At 48.4% G+C, this 18,180-nt stretch overlaps 1 protein-coding gene across 1 annotated transcript in view; it reads right to left on the bottom strand.

Annotated features, from left to right (window-relative positions):
- Positions 1–18,180, bottom strand: part of LOC144172592 (luciferin 4-monooxygenase-like) — a 59,264-nt gene that overhangs the window by 11,474 nt on the left and 29,610 nt on the right. Inside the window, exons 6-8 of the mRNA XM_077701248.1 lie at positions 12,691–12,859; positions 5,877–6,161; positions 3,590–3,737 (exon numbers count right to left, since the gene is read on the bottom strand). Coding sequence (XP_077557374.1) covers positions 3,590–3,737; positions 5,877–6,161; positions 12,691–12,859 — 602 coding nt within the window. The remainder of the gene's footprint in view (positions 1–3,589; positions 3,738–5,876; positions 6,162–12,690; positions 12,860–18,180) is intronic.

Below are 18,180 nucleotides of genomic sequence, written 5' to 3'. Positions count from 1 at the left end.
AATTTTTTCAGGGAGTACCGGGCAAACTCCAGACGGCTCTAGGACATTCGGTGCAGGATGTTTCGGTGCGGAAATTTCGGTGTACGGACATATCGGTGTATGCGCGCCTCGGTGCATGGACATTTCGGTGTACGGACATTTCGGTGCGCAAACTTTTCGGCGACCAAATTATCCGGTGCTTGCCTGTTTGCGGCAGCCGTTATATTTTTATTTCCGCTTAACGTGGGTGATGGACAACAATCTGGAGCAGGGAATTAATTTTTGATTTTTTTTAATTCTACATTTATATATTTTTGTTGAATACCTATTCCTGGTGACACCTATTATGCAGCCGACTGAATTATTTAGCACGCGTTTGTTTTTATTTACGACAGGTTGTTAATTTATATTCGCTCTTTTTAGCTAAGACAATTAACCGGTGTTTACGATGGTCCGACGCCTTTCTTGTATTTTTTAAAATTACACAACCTCAAATTAAATGAATTACATGTACAGTCCCAATACCCAAAACGTAACAAACATTAGCTAGCGCCCCATAATGCAGAAAACCTTATGAAAGGTATTACGTAGGCTGGGCTGCCTTGCTAAAATGAATTTGCGAACACTGGTCTAGGATATTGTCAGGCCTTTTTGAAAACAGCCGCAGCTTATAATGTCCAGATGTTGATTAAGCGCGTACGGGTTGTGCATACAAATTGCACCCATCCTGTTCGGGAAAACCAACATTCGTTTTATGTTTACATGCCTACATTCACCACATTTAAGTGCAATGCACTTCTTAAGCGACCCTGAACCTGCGTCCACCGGCGATGTCCGCGCACGTGGAGATGGGCGCGCGCAGCCTGGCCGCTGACATAGCACATACCCACGTGGGGGATTGGCCAGGAATCTCCTCGTCTTCCTTGGCAACGGGGGGAGATGGGCGCGCGCTGCCTGGCTGCTGACATGGCACATACCCACGTGGGGGATTGGCCAAGAATCGGGCGTGAGAAGGGCTAATGCACCTGCTTAAAGGAGTACTGACACGAAATTTCAAAGCTGAGATCCGCTCTAGCAATCAAGTACAACGACAACACAAATAGGTGTCTGTGAATAAATGCATCTTTCTTTCTTTGAAGGTGTGTGTGTGTGTGATCTCTCTTTCGCGAACATTACCGAACCGCGCAAAATCAACTCGTGCATTCGCACTTTCACATTCTTCCCCTCGGGGAAATGCGGGGAATTTTTTTAATTCTTTGTCCTAGCGACCCCCCCCCCCTCCCTCCTCCCCGCCTGCACGCTCGAATCTCGACCAGATTTTTTTTTTCAGTCATATTATTTTCGGCTTCCCCTGAAAATCCTACAGGCGTGGTGGAGTTCACGTTCTCCGAAGCCTCACCGCAGCGATACAGGAAAAAGCTTTGCATTCACCAGGAGCTCACTAAACCTCTATAATGTGAAACAAAAAGCCACCCAAAAAGCCGCTGAGAATGCAATGCCCACTATGATTCGCTGGCTACGCCCTTCAGCGCGTCGCGGTCATACCGATGGCGCCACCACTCCAGGAATCGCTCTTTCTTCGCCTTCAGTCTCCCCACTGAGAATTAACTCTTCAAGTCGCACATATCATGGACACCCCATGCAAACATTGCTTTCTCCCATTATAAGGAGCAAAAAAATTGAATAGGCTAGTGTGACGAGAGCGGCAACAGTCGTCTTCAAGTTTTTGAAGTCCAGTTGACGCAATGGTGAACCAAACGTGACGCCCCTCTCTCTCTACCAAGGGAGCTGGTAGCCGACGGGGCTCAGCCTTCCCCTCCCCTCCCCTAAGTAACGCCACAGTAATCGCGATCGTTGGTTGGTTAGTTTTAAGTAGAACCGACACCGAATGCAACGAATACGAGATTGATTGAGAAAATAATTAAAACGGAATGCACACGCGCCTAATCTACTTCGTTTCATGTGGCTGTTTTTTTTCGCGGATGTTTCGCTGTTGGGGGTGGTAGGATGGACTAAAAGCAGCAGCGTCTTGCACCGTTGGGTGAAGTGAAAGCAAAGCGCTTTGGTAACCCTTAAAGTAGGGTTGTTCACATGAATGTTAAAAAAAAGGTTGAACGGATGCAAATTAACAACGTTAATTTCTACCATCTAGTACATAAATTGGGTTTTACGTGGCACTGCTCCGCCAGGGTTTAGCGTTCGTTTCCACACACGGCGGCGCAAGCACAAGTCTCGAACGTTAAATCGTATCAAGTCACGAAATTACAATGTTAAAGCTAAAATGTTCAAAGAATTCCTGGGACATCCGTGACTCAAAATGTCTGGGCCAAGACGTCGTGCACCAAAATGTCCGTGCTCAGAAATGTCCGCACCGAAACGTCCTGCACCTAAATGTCCGACACCGAAATCTCCGCATCCCGTATTAGACAATCTTTCCCCGCCAGGGACCAATTCTATCAGCTAGATGCGCATCCTGGCCTCCCCAGGCAAACGATGAAAGGGGAAAAGCATTCTCGCGACTACGCTATTCACCCGTCGAACCGCGTAAGTTCAACCAGCATGAAAGCAAGCACAAGCTGCGGCCTGCTGCGTGGTTATTCTTCTGCCTTTGACCTTCGAGGAAGCACTTACGGCTGAAGGACGGGCAAATTGACCAGCTTATAGGAAGATAAACGCAGTAGCGACTTGTGGAGATTTGTGCTCGAGCCTTGGCATCAAAAACAGCCGAATCCTAGCGATGTAACGGCAGGAACGCCGTTCCTGCCGTTCCTTCAAAAACATAACGAGTTACCGTTACAGTTCCAACGACCCTTATGGAACGGTGGCGTTCCTCCGTTCCTCCAAAAAGGAACTAGTTCCAGGAACGCCGTTCCTTGTAACGCCGTTCCGTACAACACTGCTTTTAACACAAGTGCACCCGTAGGAGCGTTTGTCCGCAAATTCCACAAATACAAGGAACTCAGCCCATCTAGCCTTCGCTTAAAGTAACTACCTACCAAAGCAAAGGTAAAAATAACATAACTCTATTTCAGTGGTAAAGACACGGTTAAAAATTTCTGCACTGCGATGGGAATGACAATACATTTACCGGTGCTTCCAAGCAAAAAACATGAGAGAAAGCATTGCTCCAGTTCCTCGGTAGGCCCCTTCAAGGTTACCGCATCTCAATATAAATTATGACCTGGCGGTATGTGCAGCGACGTTTGGATGACAAAAAAAAGCTAAAAAGTAGTGTTCGGAGTCTGCGCACCAAAGCACCATCTACTATTTGCGGGGGGTGAGATTCTGCGTTACTGAAGTTGGCCAAGCAAGTTGATGCACTGGGGGCGGGGGGAATTCTCGCAACCTGTCTTCTTCCCGTAACGAAAAATGAATAGCGTTGTAGAACGGAACATTTTATTATCTAGTGCCACTTAATGGATTGTAGATTTGTTCGCAAATAAGACTGCTGTCGATAGTTAAACCGCCCGTAGGTCGTACATATACTTTCGGAAAAGATTTTAAACTTCCAGCAAGATCTAAATTCCATTTTTTTATAGCAGTTATCGTTTTTTAACTTGCATTCTACGGAGAAACATCATTCTCGTCCTTGCATGTCAGATAGGCTTACCTGTATGAATCCAACCTTCATGGTCAATAAAGAAATCATCAGGGCGTCGGACGTCACCGTAGCGGTCAGATTCCAGATAGTCAATATAAAAAAGTACCTCCCCGACTTCTGTGGGCGCCAAAATGTTCTTGGTGTCCGGATCAACTATCTTTAAACAAATGGAAGAATGGTTAAATTTTCTGCTCTGTTGCATAAGGTTGCCGTGTTTTACGTAGCCATATGCTAAAAGAGGGTGGTCACCTTGTAGTTTCATACCCTTGTTTGTTACTGCAATCGGCGTTTTTTATGCAAAAGCTGTAGATTTAAAAAAATGATTGTGCTGTCGTTACAGAAAAATGTTTTTTCTCAAAAACAATCAAAGTGCATTGTTCACCATACAGAGGTTTCTACATTTATCTGTCTGAACTAGCACATTGTTTCATCCTGCCAAATCGCGAGCTTGAAAAAAATTACATGCTTTCTAGCTTAGGCACAAACGTTGCTCTTTTTCATAAACTATGAACGCAGATATATTAGAAGTAAATAACGGCTAGGCAGGCAAAACGGCGAAACATAGTCCTCTCAGAATAAACATGACAGCAGCCTTTCCTGCAGAGTTTCTATAAACTATAACACCACTGTTCAAACGTTTCTTCTTGGTTCACGACGCAGTACGCACTGTCTCAGAAAAATGTTAGAAAAACCAAAATATTCAATATTCCTACTACAATTGCAGCAGTTTCATGTGTATCAAGTAGTTTCAATGTCACTGTTTCTGTTATAATAATCTTTCAAGTAGTGTAAAACTCGTGAACATTGCCTCCCAGAACAACAGATACTGATAGGGTACACAAGTACAAAACTCATACCGTCGTTCATTTCATCATTCAACTCATTTCATCATTTCATTATAGAACTCATCTTATCAATCAAATTTAGATTTATAACAAAAATTCTCGTTCTTTTTGCTTCTTTAGATAATATTACGTGCAAAAAATTATGCCGCCGTTCAATTTGAATGACATAAAACTAAAAAAATGACCCGGTACTTGTAAGAGCCGCAATAAATTCGGACACAACGTGTGTTCCAGCATGTAGTGCAGTGCACATAAACACCGTAATAAAACCATGGTACATAAATAACATAAAACAGCATTTGTATGGCTAGCTCGGCCAACAGCACTCTATGACGTATAAATAAGCTCCTTACGGCAGGCGGAAATGAGTGCTATGTTTCGAAAATTTCACTTTAGTTCCACAAAGATTCGAATGGTTTGCTCTGTAGTAAACGAATAAATGGCCTGCCGTTTCGAAAAAACTCTTTGCAGCGAAATAAACATTTTCGTTGTATGCCCGAGGCAATTTTAAGGGCTCGTCTGCCCTTCAATCTTGTTCCAAATTTAGCGACCCTTTTTTGCAATTCTTCCACCTCCAGCGCAGGTAAGCCATGCATTATCTCAAAATCTGCATATACCTGCACCGCAAAGATCGAAGATCAAGCATCTTCCTAGAATAATCTATTGTACAGAATACCCGCCCAAATTCGAGACTTGGACGTCGATACCCCAAAATTCTCCGCATTTAAAAATGGCGGAGGACTCCCGGTTTCATTGGTTTTTGTTATTTAAATATTTCTGAGGGGCGAGGCTTTCTTTGATGTCTCAACCAATAGGAGGCGTTTGGTGAAACCGCGCTGTTTTTTATTAATGAGTTTTGCCCGGTAGGCAAAACAGGCCTACTTTTTAAATGCGAACTAACTTAACTTTCGGGATGCGTGCAAGGTACTGAATGGCTGCCTTAAATCCGCAAGTCTCTGTGTTTCATGGAACGGGTTGTGAGTTACTGCAAACCGCGAGCTAGGGAAGAGAAGAGCTATTGTCAGGGGGCTGGGGCATGCGTCGGGACAGGTAGACAGCAGCGGCGGAGGACAGTAGGCCCACGCCGCACGTCCAATACAAGCTCCTCTGAGAGGTGAAGTTACTGCGTAGGACGAGCAGGAAGCCCCAGGAGATAGCGAACGAACGAAGCAAGCATGGAGGCGGAGAAGGGTAGCGAAGGGCGCAGCAACAAAGTTTGACAGAAAGTTCAACAGCAATATAGCAAAAATTTCCGCTACAATTTTGCCTTCACGTTCACAGACAGTACAAATGATCACATCTAATTCATGAGAAACTTATTCATTCAAATATTTTTCACATGGCAAGTTGTTATCATCCCTTCTTCAAATGAAACCTATGCGAAATTGCAAAAATGAGCTTTACTGCTTGGCATTGATATCTTGCGTTTGTTAGCGTGCGTTTAAACGTACCTTCATCTTTGACAGTGGAGCAGGAAATCCAACTCCTGTGCCGCAGATTTCGCCACTCGGAGGGACTGTGAGGAAGGCTCCCACATCAGTCATTCCATAAATGCAGCGTAGCTCTTTTAACCGAAACGTCTCAGTCAGTTCGTGTACGAACTCTTGCTGGGCCGGGCAGCCGGTCAGGAGTATCTTCGTGGTGCTTTTACGTAGAGCTTCCAAAATAAATGGGCAGTTCCCAATTTCGTCGAGCAAGCAGCGTAATTTCCAAGGCGAAGCAAATATCGTCGTCACCTTGAATACGACCACAAGCACATTGACTTTCAGCACAGAATATGTACATTTCGCACAGCTGTCACCTTTACTAGGTTATGCGTTGTAAAAACATTTTCATAGTAGCGTCTCCTGACGCCGGGTACACTAGCTTTAATATTTTGTGGAAACGCTTAATGCACTAAGTCAATTTTATACGAGCTTTCCTGTCCCACGCATAATAAATATTTGACCAATGAGTGCTCTTTGAATTTCCATTCACGATATTCATGGTGGCTTATTTTACATACACAGGGAAAAATTTCTGGATAATACATCTACGTCAGGTAACCTTGATAACACAGTGTGTGTGAACTGTGTGGTGCACAACGCAGACAAGATGAAAACATAAAAAATGCATATATGCGTTCATAAATTTGGTTAATCATAGCAGCCATACCGGGTTTGTCAAATCGACACCATCATGTACAAATAATTACTCTAAAAAACTTCATGTCTAGGTTTGTCAAATCGACACCATCATGTACAAATAATTACTGCAAAAAACTTCATCTCTAGCAGTATATTAAAAACCCGTGAATGCAAATATTACAGTCACGGATAATGCGAAAATAGTGGGAAACTACCAAAATGCCGAACGCAGAAAATGCGCAAATTGTCAAAACAGGCATCGCTACATTTTACCGTGCCACGACTTGTGACGTCACAAACTTCGAATGGTGCGACCGGGTATGAGGAGCTTTAACCGAAATTTCTTCAGAAACCCACAGTGAGCCAAGTTGCCCGTCACGCTCACCCAGTGATTATTATCGATATCTGCTGTATGATATGAACAATTATTGGCTTTGTTCTGCTCTTTCTGATAAAATATATTTTTTATACGCCACTGCTTCTGGGTGCAACAAGTTCGCGAAGGCATCAGGTTACCGGCCATTTGGGACCAAAAACCAACAAATCTTTCCACAACAAAGCTATCTATGGCTAGAGTACTCTGAATTTTTGTTTTACGTCAACATCTCGGCGTCAGCAAAAACACTGCCGTTTGTTTATCCGCACTTCGTTCACGTGTGTGCATAATTTCCTCCGACACCTCCAAGGTAGCGGCAGTTGGATGAGCTGGAGCGCATTCCTGGGGACCTGTGTACTTGAAGCGCGGGAACTGTTGGGGCATATGCACTTCTTTGTTCGTTTGCTTGTCCTCGTGTTGATTGGTTGGTTGGTTGGTTTGTTAGCGTGCTTGTTTGCCTATTTATAGGCGGCGGCTGTCAAAAGAGGCACCCGCCAGGTGTAGAATTACCTCCGACGTTGGTTCGTTCATTTCTTCATAAAACTTTTTTTTAAAATAGGACATCCATCTTTACCTCTGCCGTTCGAGCAGGCGACGATGGTGCCGATCAACTGGGGTCGTCGCCGCCGCTAATATTTCAAGCAGTACGGCCCGCGTGGTACAGTAAGGGTCGGCGTTGTTCCACGACTGCAACTCCAGCAGCAGAAAAAGAATCTATCGCCGCCCCGAGTTCACATGAATGTGTTCAAAATACTTTGTCCCCTGAGCTTCGCAGGCCACCCCTATTCACAGATTGGAATTGCTCATGGTTTCTTTTTAATATATCTAGCATTACCATGCCGTCCACCGGTTTTTGATGTCAGGGCATCTGTCGAGCAGTTTTCCCGTGGCAGGGCGTCAATACGTGGTATTGTCTGCATCGCATGTCTACTGGAATAAAATGATCTGACTTTCCGCCGTTACAATCCTTGCTCGATTAGAAAGAGTTTTGTGCGGCCGGGATTGACATCTGAAATGCAGAGTTTGTTATCCCGGTTATGACCCCATGTGCGCGTGTGTAAAAACCGTGTTCAAAAGGGACAATTTCACGGGCATCATCCGTAGCAACTAAGTTTGCAATTATTCATTTTTAACTTATCAATTGCGAGCTGCTATCCAGTGGGCATGCTCCAAGGCAATTCGAACATTTAAGGGTTTACTTTCAAAGGCGCCCAAGTGGCGTTATGAAGGCCGCTTCCGGGACGACCAATACGGCGTTGCCTGTTGTGAAACACATGTTCTTGCTGCTCGTAGAAACAAATCAGGTACGGGTGTGCCCATTCCCAGCCGTGTGACGTGACAGGAGAACAATATCGGTAAATGAAGGGGCAGTATAGTGTTGCAGAACCCATAGAATCGGTAAGGGGGCTCGGCGTGCCACCTGGTCAAGCTTTCCCTGATATCAGTTGGTTCAACCCTGCCTATAAACGTGGTAGCCGAAGGCAGCAATGATTAATCGAAAACCCCCGTGCAATGCAAGGAAGCGACTTCTACGATGTTAAAAGACAGGCGGGAGTAAGAGCTGCTGTGGCAGCGAAAAGGGAGGGCATGCACCTTCGTCCGTGTACTCCCCAGCAACTTTAATTGGAACGCAAAGCAAAAGGAGGGAATTGTATTTGAAAGCCGATGCGCACTGCTTCTTTGGAGGGGGGGGGGGGTGATAGATTTGTGCACAAAAAAGTTCTGGGCCATCTTCACTAACCTGGAACCTGGGGAGGGGTGAAGCATGCAGTGAATAAGTGTGTTTGCAAACGGAGAGTTTTTGCAAACGGAGATGAAACCGTTGGTGGGTAGAGGTATACAGCCGTGCTGTAAGTCTCGTGTCTTTGAAGCACGAAGTGTTCTAGCGCGAGGCGTTGGAAAATTAGTGTCCCGGTGTGTTCTTTTAGTACGTGTTTTTGCTCATGGAGATGAAACGTTCAAGCGCGAGGTACTGGAAAAAAAAAGTTCCTGCGTTTTTGTAGCCGCCCCTTTCCATAGCGGTGATTTCCCGTGCAAGCCGGGTGAACTTCCCAAGCGTTGTAGTCCCACACAAGGGCCGAGCTCCAGGCCGGGGAGTCGCTTGTACCTATTTTACGGATAGGTGCCCGGCGCCACCAAAGCACACGAATGCACATGGTACCTTCCACAGCCACGGCGGACGCTCAACTCGCAACCGCCTGTGGCAGGACATGCCGCCAGACTCTTTCACCCGCGCAAAGGCGCAACGCGGCATGATGGTTGGGGGCCCCGCCAGATGGACAAGGGTCAGGGGCCCCTCGCAAGGGTAAAGGCAGCTTTCCGGGCGTGGATTCCCCTTTAAAGGGTCCGCACTCGACCAGGGACGCCTGTACCTGTTTGATTGATAGTAGGGCTTAACGCGCCGACGCAACGCAGGCGATGAGGCGCGCCGTAGTGGAGGGCCCCGGATTAATTTTCACCTCCTGGGGATCTTTAACGTGCGCCGAAATCTCGAACACACGGGCGTTTTTGCTTTTCGCCTCCATCAGAAAAGCGGCCGCCGCGGCCGGGAATCGAACCCGCGACCTGTGCTCAGCAGCGCAACGCCTTAGCCACTGAGCCACCGCGGCGGGTGACGCCTGTACCTGTTAAAGAAACCGGTGGGTGCCCGGCGGTACCGGGATTCGAACCCAGTACCTCCCGCATACGAGGCGAGTGCTGTATCTGTGAGCCATCGCTGCGGTTAAAAGTTCCTGCGTTTTTGCAGCCGCCCCTTTCCATAGGGGCGATTTCCCGTGCAAGCCGGGTGTTTCAGTGCCATGACTACACGAAACGATGACGACGACAGGAGACGCCGACAGCCCGAGCCACTAAGGGGGATCGTCCTTAAAAAGTAAGTGGTGAGCTCATGGCTGGTTGTGGACACAATAAATTGTGTCACATCCCTCAGCGCTTCGGGGGCCTACTCCGCAGTGTCTTTGCCCTAAGATCAGTTCAAAACCGCTTCACCCACGTGCATGCTCTCCTAACAGAAATGAAAAGAGGCCAATGATATTCACGCCAATAAGATTTGCTCGACGGCGTTCATGCCGCAGCCGTGATGAAATTCCCAATTGTTCGTTGTGCCGAATTTATAATTGTATTTGAACGGGTCTAACTGTTAATATGCGAAATCGCTGAAGGGCATTGTTAGTTACTGCCCCGCTCCAGGGAACTGCGCCTCTCCCGTAGTTTATTGCCGCTGTGACACACGCAGCGTCACTATTGTCTTCTTCAAGCTCCCTTTGAAGGAGCACCAAGTGCAACGCAGTTAAAACCACTAGAAAAGAAATGCATTTAATATTTCCCCCAGTAATACACGAGGCTTCAAAGTATAATCGTATTCATACCCTGTAAAAGGCTTGTACGTGCCGCTGCAACGGTTACAATGCTAAAACGTCCGCGCGAGGCAGCTTGGAGCTAAGTGTATGAGATATAGAACCGGCTTCCAAATATTCCCTCCAAGCTATTCTATCGTAAAACAGGTTGCTAGAAGTTGTTAAAGGAGCACTGACACGAAAATTTTATGATACACTTTTATTGCTTTTATCGATCCTTAATGGTCTGGCCAACCTGAAACAGCACTTAAAATACTTCAGCGCGCGATAGTTAATTACATTGAACGGCCTGAAAATCGTTTGTTTCAAATTCCCGCGCTTGCATCCCGAACGGCGCATATCACAGACTGCCTGCCTGACCTCACCGCTTTGTGCAGACGTCACCGGCGCCCGCTTGAGAGGGTGTTCCGCCCGCTCGCCGCACGGTGGGGCCGCGCGCGTGAAGTGACGTCACGAGTTTTTGACGAGCGCTGTCGCGTCACTTCTTTTGAATTTCACTAGATGATGTCACGCTGATGTCCATTTGCTGAGTGCCGCTCCGCGCGCTGCTCCGTCGGCGCGATAAATGAGATCCAATTGAACTATGTTCTTCGCGTCGCAGGCCGCTCATATTTCAGCCAGGGTATTCTGTTGAGTGAAGGAGGCGAACTGTGCAATAATATTAAAGCCGAAAATTGGTGTCAGTGCTCCTTTAAAGGAGCCATGAAGAGAAAACACAAGTTTGGCTCATTCGAAAGATTGCCTCGTTAGAACCATAACGACACCACTTATAACGCAAACTTCGCTCAAATAAGCTACATAATTAGGAAAAACGGGAATGGTCATGCGACCCACCAGCTCATTTCCCGCAACAGAACCTATGCCGTCACATGGGCTAAGCTCTGCGATTGGCGGAGGCTGGCAGAAGCAAACGCATGTTAGGCAGGGCTTACAGTTTGCATAGCGAGCTAAATGCCCGTGAAACATACTGCACATTCTTTTTATGACGAAGAACGGTGGAGTAAACGGTTGAAGTTCCGAACGAACACGCAAGCGTGTATGCCAATGCCTACGAAACTACCGCCAAGCCGAACTCGACATCTCGCCGTCGCCACCGTCGCGCAGATGAATTTTCGGGTTCAAGGCTCTTCGGGGCCCACGAACCGTCCCAGCACGCACAGCCGCGACCTTGCTTGGTATCGTAATCCCTTCACAGGAGGTTGGCCGTCATATCGCCAACCAGCAAAGGTAAAAATAGTAACAAGGGGAGTAAGGAACACAGAGCAGCAACGAGATAGTGCCACTCGTCGCACAGGTTTCGGTATGGAGGTCGTGTTGGCTTGCTGCTGTCGTTACGAGCTCGTTTACAGTTTACAACCACTGAAAACTTCAGTTTGCTCGAGTACTTTACAATGAAATTTCGATGCTGTGTTTTGAAATGCCCATGTAGTACGGGAAAATCGTCGAGGGAGTGCGACATCCCCGCCGGTGAGATCTCCTTTCATGTGCTGCCCAACGACGAACCTCGGCGAAGCAAGTGGCTACGTTTTGTGAACTTTGCAAACGGAGGAGAAAGAGAGCTAAAGGAAGTACGAGTGTGCTCGCTTCATTTCCGAGGAAGGGGTTACGGCAGGGTCCCGGACATGCTGGCGCTCGTCGCCGACTTCGTCAAATCGCCTTTCAAAGCGCTCTGACCTTGGGGAAAAAAATTGCCGTACACACCGCGCATTGACGCTCGAATCTTTCTGGTCGGAGCAGAGAGCTCGAGCGAACGGCTTTCCATACACGACACCGGCCAACTGGCATAAGCGATACTGCTACTGAAATTGAAAATACGGCACATACGTACCAGTCTGTATTCGTCCGTCGCGACGGGGCTGACGAGGCAGCGGTGCCGACGGCTGGGCGTTCGTCTGTTGTGGCTATCGCGGAATGGTCGCTTTCCCGTCCACCGCGTATCCCACAACTCTTGCCGCTCGTGCACTTAGAAGCATTGAGCGTTCAAGTGGTGTGAGGTTGTTAAATGCAAGCCCGAGCTCCTCGGCGAGAGTTTTGTTCTCCGGATCAGGCGATTCCATTACTAGGGCTGCGGGTGCACTAGGTTTTACTAGTATTTTTAAAATGGCCGCCGTCTCGGTCGACTCCCGCGTGTGGGTGCTATATGGAGTCGACATACTAGGTATCTGTTTCATGGACCGGGTCGTATGACGCCATTGTTCACGTGACGAAATGTGCAATTTTAGCGGGAGATATAAAATTTTGACTTAAATTGCCTTATTTCTCAGTGAATAAAGCACCTTTTGCTTCCGGGAAAGCGCTTGGGGTACTATGAAACACCTAATCTTTCGAATAAAACAAACTTTTGTTTTCTCTTCATGGCTCCTTTAAGTCGCTGAAGGAAATCTGCTGTATTTTCTCTAAAACCTACCTGGAGGTTTTTGGCGGCCTCGTAGATTTCTTGAACAGCCGAGAAGGACTCCACTATCGTCACTGGAGCACCCACATAAAGTGCAAGAAAATACAGCGCAAACCCAAGGCAGGAGGAAATGTTGAGCGACCCAAGCAATGCGTCATCGGCGCTGAGCACTTGGGCAGCTCTAGAATAAAACCAAGAAGTGACTCAAAAAAACACTGAACTCTTAAAACGACGTGCCAACAAACTCGCACAGCACATAACATGGCTGCCACGGATCCCTCTCGGAAATATAGGCAGCAGTTTATCTAGTATTTTTATGCTTATTATTCCGCTTACAGACGGGGTTCTCCACAAGACAGCATATGTCACGAAAGAATAAAGTGAAACCAAATCTTAAATCGTGTCGTGTGCCATCAAAGCTCCACAAGTAACTCACAAATGAAGGCGTACTCCAAAACTATCGAAAATTCACGAGCTTAACTAATCTTTCTCTTATGATTGACAACACGCGAACATCACTACTCGTCGAGTTGAGCGACCATCTATTTTGATGGTAGTCATGCCTTGTCTGGGCATAAAAATTGGTTAACCGGCGATAAGCCCTGGCTGCTCCATTACCAATGGCAATCTCTCTTATCCCGTATGTCAGAATTCCAGGTTGGTATATTGCGTCGTAGTCCACTGGCGTGCACATGATTACATTGTCATTGAACAATGGCCTTCAGTTGGAATATCTACATTATTTACTGGTACGTTGACGTCGTTTATAGGGGAACTGGTGGCTCGGCAATGAGCTCTTGAAGTCCGCTATCATTGTTCCCAAACGGTTATGTTTAACGGCCTGTACTAATCCTTACGGTTAGGTGACTTTAATAATACGCCTAACAAAGTGCCTAACAAGCGCAGCTGTATATGCCAGAACAAACATCTGTGAGTTCCCAGCAGTGCATAAATCAGTGCGCATACGCAAAAAAAAAAAAAAAAACATTTGTAGAGCAGCTGGGAGCAAGATAAGGAGGAGTACTTGCGGTCTCATCTTGGTGGGGCACGCGCTGGTGACCTACATATACTTTCGCAGCTTCGGCACGCAGAGTACACGATTCAAGGCTGAGGGAGTAAAAGAAAAGGGACGTCTGGCGCTTTCGCAGCATCGATGGGACGCTACAAAGTATGCTGGGAGTGCACACGTAAAAAGTGTGAGGGAGGAAGGGCAGAATTAACGTCGCGTATGAAAAAGAGTGCCGCGACCATCGCCGAGAGACTGCCCGCCCCCGCTATGCCGGCAACTCTGCGGAAAAGGGGACAGCGAGGCCTAGTGCAAGCGTCAACGTCCGTTCTACTCTGCAGCCCGTCCATTGACGGTAGTTTTACGAAGCCGCGTGGTCGGTATTTAAATAAACACGTGATAAACCCAAACCAGACTTGGGCGTGTCTTCATTTCTCGGCGTAATGGGGCGCGCAAAGTGGCAAGTAGTGGAACATCACAGTTAAGAAGCAGTTACTGGCGTGATAAACTTTAGGAAAAACACCCTGCGGTACTATGAGGGCGGCACTAGTGCGTCATTGTGTCCGTTGAATCGAAACAGCCTTTGTTTGACTGATATGTCTGATGATTCTGTCCGTTCAATGAGTGCCTCGTCAAGCAAGCCCTGTTTATTTCCTTAGTTAAAAAAAAACAACCAACCCTTCCCCTAACGATAACAGGGGTGCGATTAAGCTTTTCGGCATTTCGTACAAATCAAACCAAAGGTCAAAATTAACGGGAAGGGAAGAGGTTTCAGAAGTAAGAAAAAAAGTTGGCTAGCTGCCGGTACGAATTGAATGGTTCCCGTGAACGGAATATTTTCACAATACCTGCAATACAAGAGGAGCAACACGTAAACAAATGTGACCGGATGCACCGCCTCCATCTGGGCACGCGATGCAAGAAGACAGAAGAGGGGAGACGAAAACCGACCGGTAGACGTCATAGCTGGATTTCCGGTCAGAGCGGCCGCCTGTGCCACGCTAAATAACTAAATAACGATCTAAATAAGCAATTTCAAAATTTTACAAATGCGTGGTGATGTGTCCTTCAGTTCTCACCTACAAAGGAATCCTGCATCTTGGCTTTGGTTAAAGCCTTGCGCGGCTAAGTGCAAACTTCCCCAGTTGAGCTGAAGGCGGTCTACAATGCTCTTGATGGCTCTGCATCTACCAATCACTGCGAAGAAGAGGACAACCTCTTCGATGCATATGACGACGATTAGTAGCACCGCAACTATGCAAGTAAACAATGATACCGAAACGTACATATGTATCGCTCACCTGCAACAGCTACGCCATTAAGCTTTGCGCCCGAGTGCAAGCTTCCCTGATTTTTTTTTGCACTTTCCCTGCTCCTCGTCCAAGTATGCAGGGCGCTACGTGAGCAGAACGACTTCAAACGGGGCCTTGTGCGCAGCGCCAACATCGTTCCCGGTGAATCACGCGATGCGATTCGAGGGGTGTGTCGCCGGAGGTGTGTCTCCGGTCAAAAGGTTTAAAGGGACACTGAAGTGAATTTGTAAACATTGCGGGATTACTAGCGCAAATTGTAGTTCGGAGTCCGTAGGCCTTGTTTCGACCACTCTGGCCTCGTTTACGCGAATTTATTTAGTAGAAAAATCAATTCGAAAATGCTGTCCTCCTCTCTTTACGCTCGCCCATTTTCTGTGGCGTTTTCGTGTGACGTCAGCAGGAGATGAGCTGGAAAATGGCTGCGCTACTGCACGGTTCGCCGACCAGCCGACCTACCGATCGAGTCAGTCGGCCCAGCGTTTCGTCCGCCGGCCGCCGACGGGTCGTCGCTATTCGCTCGCTCAATTTAAACTAAGCCACAACACCTTTGTGAATGAAAGAATTTGCCTTTCTTTACTTTGTTAGTTTGTAAACTGTGTCAAACTCAGTGTCCGGGTCGCTGCACACAAGCGCTGCACAAGTGCACATGCGACGCTTCGCTGACTTTACGCTAGTAGGAAAATCTAACGCCAATTGAAGGCGGGAGAAGAGTCAGCGAAGTCAATATAGGTACTATGAAAATAAAAACAACTGAAACTTTTACCGTACAGCGCAAAACTAGGGAGCAGGAAGCATTTTTTGCGCTGGGTAAACAAGCACAGCGGTCAGCAGCACGACCGCACATCTGCGAACGCTTTTCCGTCAAAGAAATGCAATTGCTAGACATGAGATATTGTGGAAGTTTGGGGGACGCTTACTGCAGGAGCGCTATACAACAAATAGTCACATAAAGTACTTGAAATTCTTAAAATAAATAAAAGTGTAAACTGGTTATACATTATAGACCTTATATATCCAACCCGGTCAGTGCCGGCTCGTGGCCCAGTCTCTCCCCAGCTCTCAGAGGGTGCAGTCATGCACAAAGACGGCTCCTCGAGAGCGGAAGGCGCGAGCGCGCCGAACCGGTCCTCTGCGCCACCCGAAGTGCCCGCCGCTCGGACGGGCTACCGTACCCTGCTTCCCACCCTGCCGACGGGTAAGCTTAGTGAAAACTCGGTGTTTTTGCATGGCGACCCGTCGGCACGGCCGTACAAGATCGACGACGTTGCAGCGGCTCTCAGCGCTGTGACTGACTTGAAGAAGATCACCGGCCTAGGACCTTTTCAGTTTAACCATGTATGGATGGTTACGTTCCAGTCGCCCGAAGAAATGAAAGAACTGGCCTCGAAGGGGGAAATCGAGGCGAAAGGAAAAAGGTGCCTGGTCATTGACCCGAACAATCAGGAAAAGACAGTGAAGCTCCACTGGGTACCCACAACCGTGCCAAACGAACTTCTGGTGCACCACCTGGAACGCTTCGGTGTCGTCAAAAGTGTTTCTTTCGAGAAGTGGCGACGCCCAAACATGGACCACATGGGAAGCACCACGAGGGTGGTGCAGATCGTGCCGAGGGACGCGAACTCCCTTGATGCGATACCCGACCAGGTCACCATCTACGGAAACCTGGTCCTAATAGAAGTACCCGGCCGGCCTGCCATGTGCCTGCGCTGCCAATTGCGCGGCCACATGCGCCGGCAGTGTACAACGCCCTGGTGTCGCGTCTGTCGCACGTTTGGGCACGACAGCGCTGCGTGTGTGCAAAGCTACGCCGCCAAGGCCAGAGGCAAGCGCGCGGAACAACCTCTCGATGAGTTTATGGACATCGAAGAAATGCAAGAAACAACGAACCCACAGCCTTCCTCCCAGGCAAAGGGCATTCAACCCGCCAAGGAAAATGAAAGGAATGAAGGCGCCGACAACGTCTCCCCCCCTGGAGAGACCTTGGATACAGCTGCGGGGAAGGAGGGAGGTGTCCCCGACTTGCCACTGGAGAATGACGCAGCCGCAACCCCCCGCCCCCTTCTTCAAAACGCCGCCGGAACCGAGCAAGAACAGGCAGCGGAGGGGGAAAACGAGCAGGAAACCAGCCGAGAAGAAAAGAACGCGGCGCCGGCGCCCATCAGCGACCCGTGCCCCTCCACCTCAGTAGCCAGCCAGGGAGCACCTCAAGAGAGAAGAGTCGAAACACGACGTCAGGCACGAGCCAAGCAAGCCGCCACCACCCCAGACGGTCAGGAGGGGAAGAGGCCCACCACAAAAGACGCACCACCGAGAATTCCTGAACAGCTCAGGGGGGAACAGAAAACAGCCCCAGCGCAAGACGGCAGGGCCGCCTCCCCCACCGGCTGTGCGGACACGACACCGCGCGACAATGGCAGCGGTTGCGGCTGAGCGGATAATCGGTAAGCCCTCACCCCACGATGACAGCCCCCCTCAACGCGGTTAAAATAGCTACTATTAACGTAGTTAGCCTAATTTCTTCCAAACGTAAGAACTGGCTGCTCGACCTTTTAAACAACGAGAATATCGATGTTGCCCTTTTGCAAGAAACCAAGTTATCATCAATCGAAGACAGCCAAAATTTTGTACGCCTATTCGGCCACAAATTCTGGTGCTTCCACACCTTAACTTCAGCCCGCGCAGGCGGTACAGCCATTTTAATACGGAAAAACCCTTCCCTCAAAATTGTTGACTGCGAGCTCGCAGAAAACGGCCGTTTTTGCCTCGTTGATGTCCTCGTGGGGAGCGAGCTGGTGCGATTCGCGTGTGTCTACGCGCCCAATGAAACAGCAGCTCGCTCGGACCTGTTTAACGCCCTGCGGCCTTACTTGTGTGTGTCTGGGGCAGTTTTCCTTGGGGGTGACTTCAACTGTGTGTTGAGGGCTAACGACAGAACAGGGAAAGGTGGTGGCGTCGACGCATCGTCCCGTGTTTTGAGCGCAGTCCTACGGGACAGCGACCTGTCCGACGTAGCCTTGGGGCGCAGCTGGCCAACCAAACGCTACACGCGCTGGCAGGGCTCGTCCCACGCGCGTCTGGACCGGATCTACGTGTCGGGGGAAGGGGTTACACGAGTGTCCGACTACACCGTCACTCCCATCTCGTTCTCTGACCACGGCCTCGTAACGTGCACCGTGGCCCTTA

The sequence above is a fragment of the Haemaphysalis longicornis genome, unplaced genomic scaffold, assembly GCF_048455015.1.
Source record: "Haemaphysalis longicornis isolate Haplotype H1 unplaced genomic scaffold, Haemaphysalis longicornis Haplotype H1 scaffold_244, whole genome shotgun sequence".
In the NCBI taxonomy this organism is placed as follows: domain Eukaryota; kingdom Metazoa; phylum Arthropoda; class Arachnida; order Ixodida; family Ixodidae; genus Haemaphysalis; species Haemaphysalis longicornis.
Note: the sequence above shows the minus strand (reverse complement) of the source record. Positions and strands in the feature narration are given on the sequence as shown.